The sequence below is a fragment of the Seriola aureovittata genome, chromosome 23 (genome assembly GCF_021018895.1).
Source record: "Seriola aureovittata isolate HTS-2021-v1 ecotype China chromosome 23, ASM2101889v1, whole genome shotgun sequence".
Lineage (NCBI taxonomy): Eukaryota > Metazoa > Chordata > Actinopteri > Carangiformes > Carangidae > Seriola > Seriola aureovittata.
Window position 1 is genome coordinate 7,855,464 of NC_079386.1, and position 22,528 is coordinate 7,877,991.

At 41.0% G+C, this 22,528-nt stretch overlaps 1 protein-coding gene across 1 annotated transcript in view; it reads left to right on the top strand.

The window, feature by feature from the left end:
* LOC130164805 (collagen alpha-1(XXV) chain) overlaps nucleotides 1–22,528 on the top strand; it is a 145,455-nt gene that overhangs the window by 90,425 nt on the left and 32,502 nt on the right. Inside the window, exons 5-11 of the mRNA XM_056369776.1 lie at nucleotides 4,857–4,883; nucleotides 7,058–7,084; nucleotides 12,665–12,724; nucleotides 13,693–13,764; nucleotides 14,440–14,556; nucleotides 15,747–15,782; nucleotides 20,995–21,021. Of these exons, the coding sequence (XP_056225751.1) occupies nucleotides 4,857–4,883; nucleotides 7,058–7,084; nucleotides 12,665–12,724; nucleotides 13,693–13,764; nucleotides 14,440–14,556; nucleotides 15,747–15,782; nucleotides 20,995–21,021 (366 nt within the window). The remainder of the gene's footprint in view (nucleotides 1–4,856; nucleotides 4,884–7,057; nucleotides 7,085–12,664; nucleotides 12,725–13,692; nucleotides 13,765–14,439; nucleotides 14,557–15,746; nucleotides 15,783–20,994; nucleotides 21,022–22,528) is intronic.

The window sequence follows — 22,528 nt, forward strand, 5'->3', positions numbered from 1 at the left end:
ATCAGTTGTCTTTATTCGAGATCAGGCACATATTTATGAAAATAAAATATTTTAAATATTACAAACATCACAGATCCCATCATAACTTATCACAGATACATAAACATTACATATAGAGACCATAAATAAAACAATGCAAATAAAATCCCACTAAGGGCTTGATATGAGCAGCAGCTTAAGTTGAGTTCTGTCCATATTACATATGACATCAGAGACATAAGGATGGAAACCAAGTTGCCAAATAAATAATTTAGAGATCAGTAAATCTGTGAGAAAGCGGCATATGGTCACAATATGTCGCAACACTTTTAATCATCATTGCAGGAGCCGCATATGAAATGTCCCACAGTGCCCGGATCAGTTTATTGAGCATCATTTACTCTTTCCTTATAATATGAAGTTATTAAGCCAAACTTTCAAATATGAATGGCCATGTTCTCCGTGTTGCTTACGGATTTGGCTCCAGTTCCCTTTGCCTTTTTATATTTCCCTGCAGACCTTTCCATATTTCTCCCCCACTCTATTTTAAAGGTGGCAGGGGTTTCCTCTTTTCTTTTTTTTTTCATACCAACAGCTCATTCAGGCCATTACAGGAGACAGTGGTCACGGTTTGGCTTGGAATGAGAAGCTACGCATGTATCTGGATAGGAAAAAAACAAAATAGCTGCATCTTGATCCAGTGGTCCACCAACTCCACAATATCATGCACACAGGAAGTTCTGTTACAAATCAATTCATGATGGAAGTTTGACATAAGTTTGCCCAGCGTTAAGCAGCAGAAGATGTGAGGCTTACCATCAACCTGATGTGTGTCATTTTCAATAAGTGGATATGGGGCTTATGCTTTGGGGCGGCTGCAATTTGTTCATCTTAACACATCGGGAGAACATATTTGATATTTTGTAAGTCACCCACACTGGGACTAATTTTTAAAGATGTTTTTCTGGGAAAAACAACAGTGAAATACTTTGAGATACACATGGAAAAAGCAACAATATTCTTAGTTTCTATACAAATCTATTCAAGATATTGTTTGACATTTGACAAGTATGAATCTACTACCTGCTATAGTCAGTTAGCTTAGCTTAGCACAAGAACACAGAGGAAACAGCTAGCTTACCTCTGTCCACAGGTAACAAACCAGACTTCACCAGCACCTCTAAAGCTCAGTATTTAGCATGTAATATCTTAATATAACTCTTTAATTTTTACAAAAACTTCTTGGAGTCCCTCCTGGTTGCCTGGCAACCTTATGGCGATGACAAGACTCTATTCTCACGCTACCTGGATGCTGCCGGTAGCTTCATATCTTGGCATGCTTTTCAGAACATACATTCACGTGGCCACTCGAGAATCCAGTGTGATTTGAATATAAAGGTGCTGATGATACTATAGAGGGTTAATCATGTTCAACAAACCAACTCACTAATGCACCGTGAGCAGCCTGATGAGCCATGAAGCACCTGCTGCAGGGCTGCTTTTGAAAGAGAGCCAGAGCAGAAGCTGTAAAAAGATGTGAAAAGCATACACAGGTGCTGATGAGAAACCTTCCTCGAGGCAGACTGAAACCACAAAGCTGCGGAGACGGCTTGACAAATAGATACCCGCTGCAGTTCTGCTGTAGTACAGTTTGCTCCTTTTGAAATAGTCTTTGCAGGAGAGCTGTTTAATAGTCTCTATAAAAGACCCTCACTGTACGCACTTAAACCTTTTGGAAAAGCTCCAGTGGATGCCGTCTGTCCGAGTGATGTGCAAATGATGGGCCGTATAATGAGCAGGTGCAGGCTATGAAGTGAAATCATTGCCACATGCTTTACAACCAGCTAGAAGAGGAGGAAAATGAGCAAGATCTGAGCAAGATATGATTAGGTGTGTCAAAAGCAGCATTCCACTTAGTGTGAAGTACAAATCGGTAAATGCTGCTGAGTGAATTATAATTAGCAAGTCTTTAATTTATTGATACAGTTTAACATCTGTGATAGGAAAACATTTGTTGTATATCAAGCATAGATATCAGATATAGTGATTCCCAGCCAGCAGTACTTCTACCACAGGGGGTAGATCTGCAGTTGCTTCGCTCTACATATTTAGATTATGGAGAAGCTGAAATAATTTGAAAAAAAAAAAAAAATTTGAATTTGAATGAAAAAATATATCCACATACTGAGGCACTTGAGAGTGCATGAAAATTAGTTAGCGAACATGCAGAGAAGGTTAAACAGCTAAAAGCTAATTGATGAAAAGGTTGAAAAAAGATGGCGGCGATGAGGAAAGGGTGCTTGAGTTTATTTGACAGGGAATCACCGATTTAGTTCATCATTAATTTAGGATATCTACTGTAGAAATGTATCATCAGTTTCAGCTTGTTTGTTTCGCTCCTTATTTATATTTATACATTAGAAATAAAGCCTGATAGTATTGGATGAAAAAGGTGTAGGCTGAAGCTATAGCTCATTACGCCGACCCTGTTTATACAATGTTACATGAATCGGCAACCCTCTCACTACCAGCCAGTGTTAAGTCAGTATCTAACACCTGTGACCTTTTCTCATTTCTTCCCTCATAAACAAAATACAGACATGCTTTTTTGCCCTATTATGGAAGTTTAGCGGGGATTTGATCAGGTTTCACTAAGTTGCTGCTCTTATCTTGAAACAATCTGAATTTATTGAAATGCTAAATCCTATAAAACTGATTTTTTCATTTCTTTCCACAAACGTATGGTGCCCAGTCATTTAGCCCAGCAATTGTGCGTGCCAACTACATGTATTTTACAGTGCCAGACATAATACATTACGCGGGCTTGTGCAAAAAGCTGCATTGGGTATATTTATGTATTTCCTTGTTGCAGCCATTCATATGTTTGCAGTAACAGCTTGTCAATAACCTCCTATTGTCCAAAGGCAATTTTCCTTCACAACAAAAAAAAAAAAAGTAGCCTGGACTGATTTAGCTGCCCTCCATTTTCAGGAACACATTGGAAACTTATTTTGCCGCTCTGGAATGCCTCTGCGTCATTATAAAAGTAAAAGTCACGTTTGAGTCCAATATGTTGCCTCTGTTATTCCCCCCCAGGGAACCGCAATCTCAAACATTGTTTTCATAATGGCGCATTTTGTGTTTACAAGTGTGTTGTGGCTCTTTGTATGGCCAGTCAAGTAAGCAGCGGGACCACCTCCTTGGATGTGTGTGTGTGTGTGTGTGTGTGTGTGTGTGTGTGTGTGTATTAAAGCAGCATTTCCCCTCAGCTTTTTTTTTTTGCGGCTGTTGAAGCGAAAACATTTGCCTCCTATTTGAATCAATAGCGCGATGCACCAAGCGTGCTCGTGCTTGCGCGGCTATACATAAACAAAAAGCTACAGATGGTTAACTATGCATCAAAAATAATGTCCAAAGACACTGAGCAGGCAGAAACCTGGCTACAGCTCACTTCCCCCAGAGCAGTGTGGTAGATATTGGCTGAGGAAAAGTGCTGGACTACCTCTGAAGCATTTCACTTTCAGACTGTGCTATTATGTGCCAGTGCAGTGGAAGCCTGTCTGTGTCTGCAAGCCTGCTATTCTGGGTCACTGGCCCACTAACTCAGAGGAACAGCATCCAAACATTGGTCTTACCCTAATGTCATCAATCTATGGATTAGTGTCAGTGTTCTTTTTCTCTGTGTCTGATATCTCTGGAAACAAACCAGTGTGATCCTGGACAAGTAGCCGCTGCACAGCTGTTACTACAGTTGTGTTGGTGACAGCTGAACAACTTGTTCTTTTTACCTGAGCACATACCTGACATTTTGATTGGCAGCTAGAAAAGCAGTGACGAAGTTAGATGAAGACATGCACGGTTTTCCAAATCTTTGAAGTGACTAGAAAGGATTCAGATCTGGTCTCAAATACAAACTTTCTCTATGACCAGAAAAAACAAGTAGTCTCTAATAAATGTGTTCGACAGATAGTTTTTCATGAGAAATACAGATTAGCATTGGCACAACAGTCTCTCTCAGTTTCTCCAGGGACTCGTGAACATTGTTGCGAAGCGGGTGGTCAGTTAGTCACTCTGCTGACACCGATCTAATACTGATTTTTCCAAAGATAGCTTTTTCCAAAAGTCCGACCTCAAAGGAAGAAACAGAGCCCAACATACTGAACTTCATCCTTCCACATCAATGTTAAAAATACAGTTTTTAGAACACAAGCTCATTAGGGCCGAGGCGTATAGATGCACATCTCCTCGTCAAATCCTCTACTCCAACCTTGATCTGTTACTGAGCCCACCCAGGAGCCCCTGCCTGCTGATTGACAGACATTGGATGCAAAGCTGCCTTACAAAAACGGCTGCGTTTAAAAGAAAAAGAAGTGTTCCTTTCGATCGGGGCACTTCTTTTTTTTTTTTTTTTACAATGTGCTTTCCAATGCTTGGTTGGAGATTTCTGGATTCGATCCTCTAAGTAAACATGGACTTGATTTGGGCCTGTTTTTGGTTTTAATTGTATGTTTATATAAGCCCTGCTGTCTACAATGCATAAGGTACGAGTTCCCAGTCTTTGACAGGTCATTTTAATCAAACGATGAAAGTGATGTCAAAAAGTACACAATGATGGTTTCATCAAAACTCAATTTGTTAATCTTTTGATTTCAGCAGTTCCCTCAAAGTTCATGATGTTCGCGTCTTGTTTAGCCGCTCTGTTTGTTTCTTTGCTAACAATGATTGGTCACCCTGGTTTTTCACAGTTGGAGGATAGTATCTAAGCAAAGTGTGCCATGGCACCAGAACGATTACAGCTAACTGACATGAACCATTGTTTGACATTTTCTTGTTATTTTTGTGTAAAGTTTGAAACATCTTTTTTTCTCTCTTTGCAGGGTCCTCCAGGTCTGAAGGGTGAAAAGGTGAATACATTTTATATTTTGGTTGATATGACATTTGGATGACATTTTAGGAAATGTTCTTCCTTGCCTTTATGTAGAGAGAGTTAGTTAAAAGATTGATACCACTCACACTGTGCGTGCGTGTGCATGTGTGTGTGCTAAGCTAGAGTCAGTCTTTGTGCTAGCTTAGCTTAGCACAAAGGTAGGTTCCTGATTCCAGTCTTTTAGCAAAGCTAACTAGCCTCATATTCACTGTACAGACATGTATACAGACTGTACAGCAGTGTCAATCTTCTCATCTAACTCTTGGCATAAAGGTGAATGTTCTCATTTCCCAAAATGTTAAATAATTTCTTTTAAGAATCATGTGAAATTCAGTCTTTAAAATCTCACCCCTCAGACATTTTCACAGGTCAAGATAATAAAAGTCTTAGTTTTTGCTTTCCTCACACTTAATTTGTCCATAAAGAGTTTCATCTTGCAAGTCCTGCTGTAATTCACATTCAAGTCATCCTGACCCCAAGTCTCAGAGTCTGAATATTTAAATTCTCCTGTCGTTCACAAATCCACAGCACAGAACATTAATGACCGAAAGCCAGAGCCCAAGTTGAAGCCCTTAAATGCCTCGCTGAGCATTCCTCCATAAAACAGCAGTGGAGCATGCAAAATAACCACACTGTCTCTTTATAAGTCTGCAGGATTCGGGGACAAATGTGTGACCGTGGCTTTGCTGTGAAAGACTAAAAACCTGACATCCTTTAATTCACACCAAAGTTGATAAAGTCCCTGAATTCAGGTATAATGGAAACAAGTGGCTGTTCAATTTTAAAGTGCTTACTTCTAAAACGCTACTGGGGAAGATCAAGGCCTGTTACAACATAGCAATGAATAAATTTAAGTGTTTATTCACATTTTGTGTGAGGTTAGCAACAACTTGCGCAATAACACATTATTCACATTATTCAGATATAAAAAATGAGAAATAAGATGAAATGGCGTGAGAGTGCAAACCAGAGCTACACTTAAACACAGAGAAACTGATGATCTCGGTTGTCATCCGTGACAAGCTGCACTCTATGGTAACTGATGATTTCTAGTAATGTGGGGTGTGGAATGACATCGCTGGCAAACGTCGTGAATCAACAGTGTGATTTTTTTTTTCTTTTTTTTTCTTTTCTCAGTTAGTGTCCTTTAAAGCTGAAAATAGAAGTCATAAGTATGACTTACAAAACCAGATAAAAATGAATGTCGAGGGTCCGTTATGACCCAGTCTTCCTGATTAGATGCATGTTCATGCCTCTCATGTGAACCACTTCATCTGCAGTTTAATGAAATGAAAAACAACTGTGTTCATTCCTTCCCACCCAAGATGACTAAAGCGCGCATCAGCGTGGCCGTTCGCAACTGTTTTCCCGTTAAATCCGGTTCTGAGCGACTGCCCAATGAAAAATTACAAAAATTCCGAGAGCTGTTTTATTTGAAATTGCTCAGGCATTACATTGACGTTTGTTTGAGCAAAATTCCCATCCATGTGTGATAAGTTGTTCGGCTCGTTTTACTGCTGTGGCTAAATTGTAACTCAGCCAACAGGAGAGCGGAGCGCATCAAATCAGATGGTTTAAGGATGTTCAGTTATCCGATTCTAGACAGATTAAGGTCCAGCATTCGGTCTTCCTTCACTTATTTCAAACAAAAGTCTACTTCTGGTTTGGTTTCACTCTAATGTGATAAACCCACAGTCTTCACCATGCAGGTTCAGTCAAAACCAAAACGTTTTTTCTTCTTCAGGAACATGCTCCATCCGCAGAGATCTACCCCGAGAAAAGGCAGAAAGCCAAAGATCTCTGGGGCATAAAATCTGGCCTGGCAATGCAGTTCGCCCACACTCAGCCCCCCTCACCGAAACCCACCAAACCTCACACCGCCGCTCTCTCTCTCTTTCTTTCATACTCAATTCATGTCAGTCCCTGTTATCATAAGTGATTTTACTGTCAACCACAATGAATAGCTGAGGGTTCCTGTATTATTTTTCTTTATCAATGTGTTCTGAATTATGCCTCAGTGATTTCGGTGTGAGCCTCTGCTTATTATTGGCACCGTACTCGTGTCTGTCTGTCTGTCTGTCTGTGTGTGTGTGTGTGTGTGTGTGTTTGACCCTTGCATTTCAAGACATTCTTTTTTCTTGCCCTCTGCAGGGGGATCAAGGCGACCAGGGACCACGGGTATGCGGTTTACTCCAATTTCTTGTGATTAGCTGACGAATGTGACTGTGTGTGTCTCCCCCAGCAGAATTGTGGGCAAAAGGTTTGAGATGCATGAAATTCTTGGGATAGTGTTCTTCCCATCTAGCCAAATACAATAAGCATTTCAGCACTGCTTATTTCTACAACAAGAGTGGGCAGGCAAACGTGCAAGATACCTTGGAAGGCGCTGTGGTCTGCTTTTTGATATATGGAAAAACCTTTTTTTTTTTTTTTTTTTTTTTTTTACCTTTTTGTCTTCAAATTGAACAGCTTTTGCACACCAGCACAAGAAATCTGCTCAATCTCAACTATAATCAAAAGCCAACAAGCTCTGTCTGTATAATTACTGGTGATTCACTTCACTCCTCGACGTGACATGGCGTATTCAGAGCTTTAATCATTTCCAGCTCCGTAGTTTGACATTTCTATCAAAGTGCAGCTTCTAAATGATGATAATGTGAGTGCTTTTTCGTGCTCGACAGACTCTGAAATTAATTACTCTATCTCCACCGAACAGCCAGCGCAGCCCTCATTTTTCTCCAAAAATGTTTAAAAAATGAACTTTCTTTTCGAAAAAAAACAGAATCTGCCCGCAAAGGTTTGTTTAAACTAGATTGCATTAACCGGGGTCACATGTGCGCAGGCATACACAGACTTTTCACTTCCTCTGTGTCTGCTGTCGTCACCAAGAGTAGATCGTACAGAGTCAAAGTCGCTTTGAATGCCTGTAATTGATTTCCATGAGGGCAGAGAGCATGCAGAGGTTGGAGCACAAGGACAAGAGCACACAACAACACAGAGGTCCGTCTTGTCACCAGAATGCCAGCCATCTCCCAAGTGGATCTGATCCCAATTCAGTACTGGCGCCCACCCAGACGTTTTGCAGTTTGCCAATTAACTTTGTCAGCTCTCCTCTGGGCCATTTCTGCGCGTCAAAGCATCGCGTTTCTTATGATTTGGAAGTCAATACAAACGACCTTCCCTGTGAAATTTGATTAGTGGTCTAAGAGTGATACGTCTAATGTTACAAATGCGCCCTCCTCGAATGACAGCCAAGTTCACAGGGATCGCAGATCTCCGAGTGTTTTCACACTTTCAGAAGATCTGCAAACACATTTCCAGTTTTGTGATAACCTTAGTTAATTTTTAATGACATAAAAAGTATTGGATAATCGTTGTACTTGCAAGAGCTGATCTGCTGCAAACAGACAGAAAGGAAATATCTTTGGTCTCTTGTTGAATTGAATGAAAGTAAACCTCTCCCCTTTTGGATAGAATTTCTTGGGTTTTGTCCGTAATTTGTACCCTTTTAACCTCGGAAATGGAGTCATCTGTCTCTATCAGTTAAATGATTTATACTTTGGAAACAGCAGTGTGGCTGACAGAGTTGTAACAGGGACCAGCCAGGTCCTATTTGTCTTGCAGAGTAAATAAATAAACTGTCCACTTCAAGTTAGCGTTTCATTAATTTCCAATTACAGCAAAATTGTCCGCTAATCGGTACAAATTAACACACAGTCACAGTTACATATCAAGGACTGCAGAGGCATAAAAGCATTGTAGGTCACCACCAAATCATATTACCTCCCCGGAATGGCATATTGACTTTGCACATTAGATTAGCAGGTAAATGTAGTGGAACAGTATTAGGAAGATTTCCTTAATAAACGAAGGCATAACAGGACAAGTTCTGCCTGACCTTGACTCTATCTCTCTGGCTGGAAATGAAGCTCATTTCATGCCCAGTACTGGCTGTGTGTAGAGAGTTGATTAAACCCATATGGAGGGACATGTAAACAACAGAGCATGTGAAGAATATGTCCTCTCCACAGCGCAGTCTGCCAGATTACATCAAATCTAAACAGATTTAAATTTAGAATTGTTTCAAGGACCGACTATTTGTGTTTGCATGTATGTTTTCAAGGGGTCAAGTCAGAACCTCTGTGGCCAAAGATGTGTTTGGGTGTAAGAATCGCCACATGGCTGGCAGAATTTCCTCACAGACGCCACACATCCTCTGCCTGTTCCCCACATGTCAGGGTCAAGCATTTGTCGACCCCGAGGGTCAGTGGCCACATCCAAACGTCAAAGGTTAACCAAGCAACAAATAATAAATTGACCGGTTTTGACAAACAAATGTGTGGCCACCTTTCGAGCTCCACTGGTGGGATATAATTAACACAAGTTTACTGGCTTTGTGTATCACCAAGAAAGGTGTGTGTGGTCCTTTTGAGCAATGGCATTGGCTCCAGCTGTCAAGCAAAGGTTGGTGAATTCCTGGGTCAGTTACAGGAAAAATTCCAGAGATTTCACAAAAAAAAAAAAAAAAAAATTCTGCCCTTGTTTGTCCAGTGCTTTATTTCTCACATCTTGGGATTTGCCCAATTTGCCCAATGTCCTTCCAAAATAAAGAGTGTGGTTATGCAATTTCCAGCATTTGACTTTTCAGTTGTGAACAAAGAAGTGTTTTACAGTGTGCTGTTTGCACATGAAATCAGAAGCTTTAAATGAATTTCGCTTGAGATACATTTGATGTATCTGACTGATGCCAAATCTGAGGCTTCAAAAGACATCTGTATGCAGGGTTGGAAATCCACTCCACATATAGATATTCAGAAAATGCCACAGCCTGTAGTTGCTGGGGGTGCTTTGTGTGTTTGGTGTGGTCAGGGAGATGTTGGTTCTGGCCAGCGTCCTATAACAGCTGTTGCTGATTGTCTTCATATCTTGCTTTTTGTTTACTACAGTTGCAGGCATCTCGCTGCAGGCAAATACGTAGCCATAGAGCTCATCACCAAATAATCAACATCCGTTTTGGAGGAGAAAAGCAAAACACAGCAATCTGTGAATGGTTAGGCTTCTCTGTCAACCGCCATTATCGTTATCATTCTCACACATAGACATCAGCGCAGAGGCAATGCAGGGTGAGCATTAACCCACACCTAGTCCAGCTTTTCTCCTCTTTCTCTCATCTCCGGCAGAGACAGATCAAACCACTGGTTTTTGGTCAGATAACCATTCATTTTTTTTCCCCCCACATTTCAAACACACATTGGTCAGCGAGCTTGTCAACATGCTGTCGACCTGGCCGCAGCTTCTCTGCAGTCTCCTCCCAGCATATGTATCAGTATCAGATTGTAAAAGCAAGCATGCAGCAACCCAGTGAGCAGCGTGCCAGCCTGCAGATGCACCACACCACATTTTCATGCCAGGACTCTTTGTGTTGTCCGCTCCCCTCAGACCACAATCCAGTACTTGGTTTTCCTTTTCTGCCCTCAACATGGTTGAGGTTGTAAATAACTTGAGAAATATTTGCGCTTCAATCCCAGTTAAGCACAGAATGGCTATTGTCTGCAGTTTAAAAGTATCCATTGCACTGTTCTGCAGCAGGGCTGAATTCAATCAGCCTGCCTTGAAATCCATGTTCTTAATGAGCCATGCTTTTTGAATTATCTGTGGAAAACCAGAGGGATGGCACCAAATCCATGTTTGGATAGGCCAGATTTTATCTTAAGCTTCAATATAGAGGGAGATTGATCTCGTACAGGGCATGTTTATGTCAGTGTGCCAGTCTTTTGAGAGAAACTTTCATCAGCTCATTCAGGTTGGTTATTTACAATGGAGCGAAACCTGCAGCAGATAAACAAGAAAATATGCCATCACAATCAATTTTTGCTGGTTCTTCTTCTAAGTCCCGCCCCCTTTATTTACTGTTACTGACATAGTTTACAACAATACGGCCTCAAGATTAACCTCCTGAAAGTTTGTCTAGTTGACGAAATAGTCCTATTCCCAGCCAGCAACTGTTGCTTTTGCCATCTGCAAAGTCCGCTTTTCCTGACCCCATATTAGCTAATGCTAGCTAGCTAGTTAAGCAAACAGTATGACTCATTTTAAAACGGGGGTCTTGTAAATGAGGTCTTATGCACTTGACGGATGATACATAGATGATATTGTGGTAAAAGCTGCATGTCCCAGGCAAAAAGTCAATATTGTCACCAGCTGACGATCTGTGTGGAAGACATAAAATAATGGTATTGTTATTTATTGCAGTTTAGAGCTTGTTCTTCTAAGTATTCCTGGTATGATACAGCAAAACGTAAGGTCAGGCTGTTACTCCATTCTTAGCTTAAGTACTTGTTCATATTTTCCGACCATATGCTTTTAATTTTAACGTTACAGGGGAAAAGGGTTTTAGGATGAGGACGAACTTATGTGTTTGGCAACGTAACACTATCTCGGGAAAGGTTGGCTGAGGTTGCTGGAGTGTAAACTTCCCCAAATCAAATACAGAGCAGGACAGAGCTGCTAACATTACCCTAAACTCTGATAGCATCCAGGACCAGCTTCCACACAGTGAGGAAATGCTATACAGTGGATGTGCTAGTTGTGAACGGTGCTTTTGTTAATATCACCTATAACCCCACAAATGAATGTAGTTAAAGAGTTAGTTAATGGAGCTCAGTTACTACTGTATGTACTAAGCTAGTTAGCCGTCATGCTAATGATTGTGGCAATTGTGTGTAATTTTACATTACAGCAGACAAATGCACCGTTTAATCCACTTCTGCTATTTTTGGTTTGAAAAAAAAGACACCAACCTCATACACACTGCTTTGGCTCGACAGACCTCCCCACAACTTGAAAGACCTCCCTAGCTTATTTACCACTGCTAAGCTATTTAGCAAACAATCAATTCATGTTTCAGTGGACATTTATATGGCATTGTGACTGTAAAAGTCTATTCAATAAGGCCATGCAAGAAAATAAAAATGTATATGTCTATGTATGGAGAGTATCCCCCAAAAGAATAAAACTTAATGGGGTGCATTCATTTGAGAATAACATTCAAAACCATGTTTAGCTAACGACATGTCAGTGTTTCTGTACTCAGATCAAAGCTTATGTTCCACTATAAACCATTGTCTCCTCTTAACAAGCAGAAGACCCGATGCTTTCTTCTTTAATTCAGTTTTCATGAGCGGATCACATCTGTCATGACGATTGTTGACAAGGGAATAGGAGTTGATTGAATTTCCAGTGAACATTTCAATCCTGTGATGTTCCTCAAAACTCCATGAACAATACCACTCCTCAATTGACCAGCATATTGTAGTGCAGAGTCTGTTCTTTAATAATTATCTCAACAAATGTTCTCTCTGTATATTTGAAAGAAAACAACAGGAAATTGTTACTTAATTATGTAACACACTCTCTACACCACATGGCCCCAGTGCCATTATTTCACGTCAGAGCAAAACATGGACTTGATAAGTGGTGAATTTTGAAAATAAAATGCTGGTCGTGTTTATGTGTATATATATAATTGAAATGTCTGGTCCTCAAAACTAATTGCTTGACAGATACATTTGAGTTTGGCTTTTGATAATTAGAAAAAGAAGTTAGGAAATTATTTTAAATCCCACATCTTACTTGACAAATTTGTAACAATATTTATAAGCAGGATGCTTATCTTCTTCCTCCTTTATCTGTTTTTGTTCACCCAGTGTTTGAATGTCATGCGCGTGTTGTGCCATGTTCTGCTGTTTGTCCCTTTAGGGATTGCCTGGTCTCCCTACGCTGGCTGCTTTGCACAGCAATCAGATCCTGACTGTCAAGGTTTGTCGGTGGTGGTGCCGCCTAGCTGCTTAGTCCGACCCCTCTGCAGTACACACTGGGAGTAAATGAATCACTGTCGGCTGCTTTTCCTCAAAGCCCGATGATAGAGTAGACACAGGAAAAACCCCATCTAATTAATCACAGCCAGTCAATCGTTATCCCCTTCCTCAATGCCACTACCAGTCTTTCACTCAAGAGATTTCTGTTCCATGCTACATGCCAGGTCTCCCATTGAAAGCAAAGGTGGCCTTTTATAGCCAAGTAATATGTAGCGGACTGGAACAAGAATAAGCATCCAGAAACCAAGACATGGTCTGGCTTGTGTCCATTGATGCTAAAATGAATGGAAGGAACTCTAAGAGAAATACTCGAAGAACCAAAGTGGCAAAATGTTTTTTTTAAAGTTCATGCCCATGGTTCACCACAAATCCTTAAATCCACCAATTTGGCCTTCAGGATTGTTTCAGCGATGTATGAAGCCACTGAAACCAATGGACACTAGCAGAATAATGCATGCATTGAAAGGCACAAGGTTAGATATCAACCTCAGCTCAGAGGGTCATCCAGGCTGGTGTCAGTGCGTGCAGCTCCCGGGGTCTGATTTCGCAGCAGGCACGATGATGATGATGATGACAGCGCTTTCACAGAGGAGGAGAAATTCCCATTTTTCCAGGGACTGTGAGGCCGCCGTGGCGCCCTCGCACCCCTGAGGTGGTAATTATGGTCCCTGGCTCCAAAAAATAAGCCCAGACTTCCGAAGCAAACCACCTCTGTGCTGGAAAAGTGTGGATTTCTCCCCCCATGTGTGAAGGCGCTGGACCGGGGTTCATGAACACAGGCCTTTCTAACAAAATCTGTTTCTTTTTGCATTTGCCTTCCTCCTCCTTCTTCTTCTTCTGGGACCTCATCCTTCTTCAACCTTCTCTCACCTCTGACCTACGACCTCTTGACCTCACACACCTGCTCAGATGGTCTTCCCTAAGATCAATCATGGCTTTCTTTCCGCTGACCAGCAGCTCATAAAGCGGCGGCTCATTAAGGTAGTGGCTGTGTCCTCACTCGTCTCCCTGTCCACCGTGCCAAGTCTCACCGAAACACTTCTCTCTTGCCATTCTGCAGTTTGCATGCAAGCCTTCAGTCAGACCTGTCACATGCACTATTATAGTCCTTTTGGTTATTGTTGAAGGGAAAAATGGAAGTTTCTTTTTAGAAAACAAGGTTTTATTAATGTTTCATGAATTACTGTCCTGGCACTACTTAAAGCATTTTTCCTAAGTTAGATTGCTGAATATTTTCATAGAATTTCTTATAATGCAGTGTAATAATGGACCACACATTCTCAGTATATTTTTTTGCCCTGATTATTGTAGCTCTGCTCTGACAAATGTGATTTTCTTTTTCAGTCAAATCCTAATGCACAAGCCCTATTCAACTCGTGAGGTCCATTTAGGAATGCATGCATTTTAATGGATTAATCTTTCAGCTATAAATCAGAACAATTACAGCTCCATCCTTATTGTCGTATGCTAACTGTAGCCATAAGATCAAAAATGCAAACTCTCCTCCGTGTTTTGAATGGAGGCAGCCCATACCCACCCACCAGATCATTTCACTATTCTCTTCTTCATTATCATTTAACTGCCGTGGCTCCAGTCTCATTGGATCCAACAATATCACAGCATAATGATGTTGAAATGTGTTATTTTGCCACACAGGGAGATCAGGGGCAAGCAGGACCACCTGGGCCTCCAGGGCCACCGGGTCCCCCTGGGCCGAGAGGGCCTCCAGGGGACACAGGCAAAGATGGGCCCAGAGGTGTGCCTGGTCTCCCAGTGAGTATTGATCTTCACCTGATGTGGAAAATTTGTTTAGCTGAAGGTTTTCTTTTGCAGTCGTGTGTGAAAACGGAAATGACTCAGACAAGTTCTCCGGATTTCTCCTTTTAAAAAGAAAATGCACTGCACTGTTTCCAAACAGGTTAAACTCTTTTCGCACTCATATTGAAGATGGCTTTGACTCTGTGCCGGAAGGGTTTATCCCACTGAAAACTGATCTAACGAAGACTTGACAAGCTACATTGCAGTTCATTGCCCTGATGTCTTTAACTAAACATGAATACGCTCCCCAAGAAAATGCTTTACTGTATGGATTTACGTTTACTTGGTTGGTTTTCATTACAAAGTAATATTTTCCATGTCTTTAAGCCTGTCACTGGCATCATGCTAATTTATGTGAACTCTGCCTGTGAGAGAAAGAAGAAACAGAAAAGGCCTGTCAATTATGTTCAGCCATAAAACCTTCCCGAGGGCTCCAGCTGATCTTTATTGACTTGGCAGAGTTCGCAGTGGGAGTGCAAAAATATTAAGTGTTGTTTATCTGCTTCTTCCCAACTTTTTGATGATTATTGTTTTCAGTTCTTCCAGTTGCAGTTGCAATAGTTGTTTTTCCAAGAAATTAAACTTCCCTCGCTGCGGCACTGTATTTCTCTCATGATTTATTTCTCCTGCCGTGAAATACTCAGAAGGAGGGTGGCAAAGATTGTCTTGTAAATGTCACCAAGAGGCAAAAAAGGAATAATGTATGAGCAGGATTTTGGCATAGAAATCTGGACATGGCATATGTCTCATATCTACCGCAAAACCTGTAAGAACATCCAACATCCAAGAGCCAGGTCTGAACCAAAAGCGGAGACATAGAACAAGGTTGTTGGACAGAGCCAGTGAAGGGTGCAGGTGGCACAGCATGATAAATGCCTTCCAGCCAACTTGCTATATGAGCAGAACAATACTGAGCTCCGCTTGGCAACCTGGCCTCTATGCACCGAAGTGACTGCTGAACACTAAAAGAAATGGGGAATTCAACCATAATGTGGAAAGTGCTGCGTTTTGAACCAGACAATTGGACTTGTTTTGCTCTGAACACTGTTTATGATCATTTTAAAATTCCATGCGTGTTCTCAACTTCTCAAAGAAGACTTAGCTCACTGCTCTGACGTTAACTGACTGCTTTAAATTTCCTATAGGGTGATCCAGGGCAGCCTGGAGACACAGGACCCATGGTAAGCAAAAAGCCTTTTTTTCCTTTTGGAATCACATTGTCTTCACGGCCTGTGGCTCACCTTGGATTCTAGTTAGCAATTTAACATCATTAAACTGTTTGAAATGTCGGCTGTAGAGGGTTCACAGCTAGCTTGAACTCATGTCATGCAATTATGTTCTGCAAAACAGCCGTCATGTAGGGATGCTGCCACTTTTTTTTTTTTAAATGTGGATTTTAATTATGAGAAATTCATAAAGTGGTTTATGGTTACTATGGTGAATATTAATGACACATTTTATGATACCCTCCAAGAACGTACGCTTTCTCTCACAAAAGCCCTGATACAGTAGGGACAAGCTGTTCCAGTTAACAGCAACTGGATACCACTTGTGGTGTTCAGCAAATAAAGCATGTGATTAAAGTTTCCTCATAAAAGCTACATTGAATAGGTCAAGCCAAATTCCAGAGAAAGCAAGGTCTTTGGTGATGTCAGTTCTCACAAGTGCAAGGGAGGGTAAGTGAAGCTGACAGAGGAGGTGTTATCAAACGCTTTCATCTCTGATTCCATCTCCTCAGACCTTTTCCATGGTGTGGAAAAATTTGGTGCAGTGGAAAGAAATGGACAGAGAAAATAAAGGATGGCGAGTAGTAAAAAAAGACACATTAGCTGGAGAGTAAGCGGAGTTTAAAGCTAAGTTGTTAATCATTTTCAGGTCACTTAACGTGCTTATGTTTCATCTTTTGTTGGTTTTAATTACATGTTGGTTTTTTTTTTTGTTGGTTTTAATTATGTGTTGGTTTTTTTGTTGGTTTTAATTATATGTTGGGTTTTTTTGTTTTTTTTTTCTTGTTGGTTTTCATTATACGTTTTACCCATTATCAATTCACGTCATTAATGTCAGATTTGCAGTACATGGTCGCAGGTGTGCTCCCATAAGTCTCCGGTGCTTACACAGCTTCTCGTGGCGGATCGCTGGAGTATTTCTCCAAAAGATGAAAAGCGAATCCCACTCGAAATGAGCTCAAGAGTTGTGTATGAAAATAAAAAATAAAAAAAAGAGTTGCTCACTGTAATTCATGAAATAAGGCATACTATTTCACGAGTATATATACAACATGACGCTAATGTACTTTTAACAAGGAATAATGTCAACATTTGGAAATCAACCCCCCCCCCCCCCGTAAAATAGCATGTGATGAGCATATCCCAGAGGCTGTAAAAAGATGTGACATGGCCACTCAAACACAGTGGAGTTGCTTCTGTTTCCATCCAGCAGCAGCTTGTTTGCTGGATGGGCGTAAGAGGCTGGAGCAATGGGCTCCGCTTTGTGCAGCAAGCTGAAAGGACAAGCTGTGATCGGCACCTTTCAGATCTGCACAAGTGAGCCCAAGGTAGGGATGGTGAAGTTGCTCCTTAACACAACTACTTCTTCTTTTACGGTGCTCTAGGAGCAAGGGCCCACTTGACACAGCTCAGCGTTTTTGATGTAGATGCTATTGTTTAAGAGGCAAAAGTAGATTCCAGAGTTTTCCAGCAGCCTTCCAGGACATATGGTGCTGGTTAGAAGGATTAAACTCTTGTGGCGCAACAAGGAGGGAGGGGGAGGTGGGAAGAAGAAGAAAAAGAAAATATTTTCAGGACTTAATTCAAAATCATCAGTGCCATAAGGTGTCTCTGGGGTAAATTAAGGGGGTCTTCAGCTCTCGAAAGGTGGCTCGCAGCCTCGCACACAGTTTTCATTTGGAACTTGATTTTGCTTCAAAAAGACTAAATATGGAAGACCAGTGGTGTATTGTATGGAGTCTTCCATCCGTAACTGAAAAACCCCCTCCAGCTGCTTTATGCTGTTTTCAAAGCAGTTCCAATTATATTGCAGAAGTTCACTGATCCACTTTTACATCCTATTCATTCCATAACTACCCTCAATGTACCAGTGACTCACCTTCGATATTTTTTAAAATGCACAACAGGCATGCATGGAGGGATCTCATTTTCCTAATATGCCTGTATAATGAGGGCATACCTATAATATTTTGGTGTCCTTGACTAAGTTTTTCCTTTAATGTGAAGCCAAACATGAGGAGCAAAGATGTGGGTAAATGGCTTAGGACATGCTACGTGCTCTCCAACAATGTTGTGGCAAATGTCGACATCAATGGGTAAAAGCATTTTTGTATGGAACAACTCTGTGTTTTCTTAAAGGGAAGTTGTTGTTATTTTTTTACAACCTGGGTCTTATTGTCATAGTTGTGGGTAGTATACTGTACCTATAGGCAGGGCTGTAACCAAGATTTTATTACAGAAGGCATTAGGTGATGTTTATTGCCCAGGAAGTGCAGATAGAAAGTAGCTGGTGGCTAAATCTGGTGCAACACCTCTCTTCTATTTAGTTTTTTTTTTATGTTATACCACAAGTATTTAGTTATTTAATTTATTAATAATATGACAGAAGTGTACGCCATTTTTTCTACCAAATCTTCCATCCATTCCCTGGTGTAAGTTTCTCCATTGTGAGGACAATGGAAAAACTCTAGAAATATAATATATATGTAGAATATGTGTGTAGTTATACAACTCTAATTAAACCAAGGCCAAGACCTCAGAGTCCTGACCCTGCCTACATGCAAGCATAATATTTTACACACCTCTGTCTTTGTTGAACAGCAAAGGAATACAGTTTCCAAAAGTCTTACACAGTACACACAGTCTCATCTTAACAGACACACCGATTGCAGTCATGTGATGGTACAAATGTGTTTTGCATTTCAGAGCTACTTCTTGGCTAAACCCTAAGGTCAGATGGGTGGCCTACACTGTGTGCTGTATTCTGGCTAGCTGCAGTGCTGTTTACAGTTGTAGTAGCAATAAAGCTAGCGTGATTAAAAGGTCTTATAAAATGAAAGGTCATGAACACAGTTTAAATAGAGCACACAATGTCTACAAGTGCTGCAATAATGGCGACGAGCACAGTGCTATGCTAACCTGCAGCTACACTGGCCAAAATTAAGACAATAAGACCCGGGCTGTCAAAAAAATAATTTTCCTTTTTAAAGCTGAAAGCACCATAATTGAATGCAAATAACAGCATAATATTGTAAGGCCCCATTTCAAAGATGTTGCAAGTGAAGCAGGAGTTTGAACAGAAGCTCTTAATGTGTACCCTAAAGCTCGAACATGTAGCTTTTCTGTGCTTTGATCAACCCAAATATTTTTCCTGTAAATGCTGAGCAAGGGTTGCACGCTCTGGGATTTCCTCAAGTGGCTGAGGGTTCAACTACAGTCTGAGTGTGGGAATTGACCCGGCAGTCGCCTCAGTGTTTGTCATTTCCAAGTCATGAATGAAAGCACCAAACATTCAGCGCTTTGTATTTGCGCTCGGATGCTCGTCTTCAATAGGCGCCTTGTTGACATTGCACATTTATGGATTCTTACCCTTTATGAATGTTAAATGAGGGAGCGAAGGTGTGATATGCTGAGCATGCGCTGTCATGAACACTTTTAGCTGAAATAATAATTATCTTTTTCTTTTTTTTCTTTTTTTTTATGGAAATCTTGAAATTATCCTCAATTTAAATTTTCTAGCGATGTCAGGGCCCAAAGCTGAGAACAAAAGAAGCAGGACCAAGACTTCCTCAAGGGCTCTTGACTCTCTGAAAAATCTCCTTTTCAGCCAGTAGCCCCTGAGTGCTCTCAGATGTAGCCAAGCTAATTAGCGCTCAGGCGAGTGGCACATGCTCTCACATACCTAGTGGGTCATAAAGATGTTTACCAAACCCTACTGAGGATAGCTAACAAAGGCTTTTAAAGGCAAGCGGGAGGAAAACCTTTTTCTTGGTTGGCTGGAATAATGAAAGTTGTTCATTGAGGTTTTTGTTAAAAGTGCAGTTGGAATGCACAATAAATGAGCTGCAACTGTGTGGGCCTTTTCTGTAAATGTGAGAACTTGTTGCTGCAGCATTTTCACAAGCTAGTTTTTGTTTTAAAAAAAAATTGAAACTGAGAATTGGAAACTTTTAGCTCCGGTCACTTGGTGATCGCCTTGTTTCATCAACAGAAACTAGGCAAGATATGGAAAGCTCCTACAGTTTATTCTGAGAAAATTGGTAATTATTATGGTCCTTTTAGCTAAGCCAGGCATCCATTGGTGCTTTGGCCACAAGGCATATCTTGGCCGCCACCAAGCTCCATTTCTTCTTCACAAAAATTTGCACTGACAGTCAAACTTTTCAACCTGAGTGTGTCCTTGTTGGCTACTTTTTAATACAGGCACAAAAAGTTTTCACACTCATCAGGAGACCAGATCTTTAGTTTTGCCAATTATACTGCATCAACAAGACGCTAAGAAAGCTGTTGTTGTAGAGGTCTTGTGTGGCATAAGGTCTATCTGGCCTTGACCCAACTGCACATGATGAGCCAAATGGCTCCATTTACTGTGGATCCTGAGCCGACAGTGAGAAAAAAGCTGGCCAACATGAGGTGTCATAACAGCCAAGCGTAAAGGTGTTGATGAACTGCTGTGGGTACTGTAATAGTTCAGAGTCTGGTTTTAGCCAGCATGGAAGGAACTCACATTCAGCCTGATTTCTCATTTTATTCATAAAGCACTCCTGCTGTTTTTCGGAAGGTTCTGGTGGTGGAGGTTGAAGATGGCCTCCAGTTTCTCTGTGGTGTCCCATCAGCAGGTTTAGAATAGAAACTGTCCTCCCAGACACATCTATCACTTAAATCTCAGTCAGAGATGTGGCGCCTTTTTGCCCTGTCTAACTTATTAGCTTTTTAAGCCTTTCCAACTATTGGCCCACTTAGGTAATGAACCTCTCTATGTGTTGGATTGTAGACTTAGGATGTAGAACAGTCAAACGAGGCAAGATTTTACAGACGCTAAAATGATTAAAGAAAGAGATCAACATAAAAGATAAAACCATAAAAGATTTTGTTATTCATGGTCTCATTAGAGATTCATGTTTATGGTGCGGCTCAATGAAAATAAGGCACAGAGTGAGTTGATTTTCATTCTTTGTCGAAGAATGAAACAAGGGATTGATTGTGATTCTGTTCTGCCTGAAGGGTGTGTGCTCTCTGAATGAAATCCTACCAGAGCCTTTGCCAGTCTCTGTGCTGTGACCGTGTTGGCTGTGCAAATCATATTATTTCATCTGACGTGCACCCTTTTGTTCTATTTCTCTTCCACTCTCTCTCTCTCTCTCTGTCTGTCTTTTCTCATTTATAGGGGCCTGAGGGGCCACAAGGGCTGAAGGTGAGTTACAAAAAATCATTTCTTGTTCCACTGGTACTTCTTATTTTTCTTTTCAATTAAATAAAATGAGGTTATCGACTAAAAAAAAAACATCAAAAATACATTTCACACTGAGAGGTGCTTTCTCAGTTTTTCTTTTCTCTTTTATTCCTAATTTTAAAGTAAACCAACGAGGAATTTCTTTAGCATTAAGAAAAATGTTTGGGATTTGATAGCAACTGTGCACAAGTTGCACAAATGTCAGTTAGGGTGAATAAAGAGACAACATGAGGAGGGAAAGAAAAAGAGTGAGTCAGAGAAGAGAAAGACAGAGAACAGAGACCCCGGAGCTAAGTGCTGTGATACAGGCGGCGAGTCCCTGGCGGCGCTGATGTGAAGAACAGATGTAAACCTTATCCAGCCATCAGGTAGCTGCCAGTGTTTGTTCAGTGTAACCCAATCAGACACTTCCTGTCTGCGCTGTCATCTGTCGGCAAGGCCTCCCGTCGGTGTAGGAGGAGGGGTGTGTGTGTGTGTGTGTGTGTGTGAGAGTGTGTGGAGGGGTCAACGATGACACACCGCCGCGTTAATGGCTCATAAGCCAGGCCCGAGGCTACTCAATTAGATCTGCTGCTGGTGGAGTACCGTGTTCAGCAGAGGGGCCACGTCAACAATTATTCATGTTTCATCACCGTGGTGATTCATTTGTTGTCATTACATGATCTAAAGTGGAGAGGGAATCAAATACATGAACTTATCTCAATTGGAACAATATATTTTATGAACTTTACCATCTTTATGTGCTCCACTCTCTATTCTCCCTCATCCCAGGTTAGTCAATGTTAGGTTCACAGTTATATATTAGAGAAGACCCATGTTTTTCACTGGTTAAAGCCTGTGTATCATTGTTTTACCCATCTCTGATACATCTGTAAATGTGATCATGGTGATAGTGAATCACTTATATTATGAGGGAGCACGAATAGCCAACACAAGCAAACCGCTACGCAAGAGAGTAAGAGCTCATTACAACATGTTCGGTTCAACCTCTGACTTTTAATCATCTTGTTTTTATGAGCTAAAGGAGAACATGCAAACATGAGAGCTGCAGAATATATAAAAAAAAAAGAAAGAAAGGAAAAAAAAAAGCTCAACAGAGTTATTCTCAACACCCGTTCTTACCCTCTGCCTACCCAGCAGATCTTAAAAAAATGGCATGCAGTATTTATTCTGGCCTGGTTTTGTAAGATCAGCACACTCCCGGGCGTACATAGAGAAGTGGTGCCGGGAACAATAGACAGCCCAGGAGAACGTCTATAGGCCGTTTAATCCCAGATCCGTTTGTGTGCTGCGTGTTGTGTCAAACTTTGACTGAACTACAGTTTTGTTTTTGAGCAGATTTCGTAAATGATTTTATGTTTCCTTTGGGTGTTGGGTCCATTGGGAGACAGTTTAGACAAAGTGCATTGTCACATATATTTACCTAAATTTCTGATAATCCTAACTCTACAGTTTTTGTTTCTTTCCC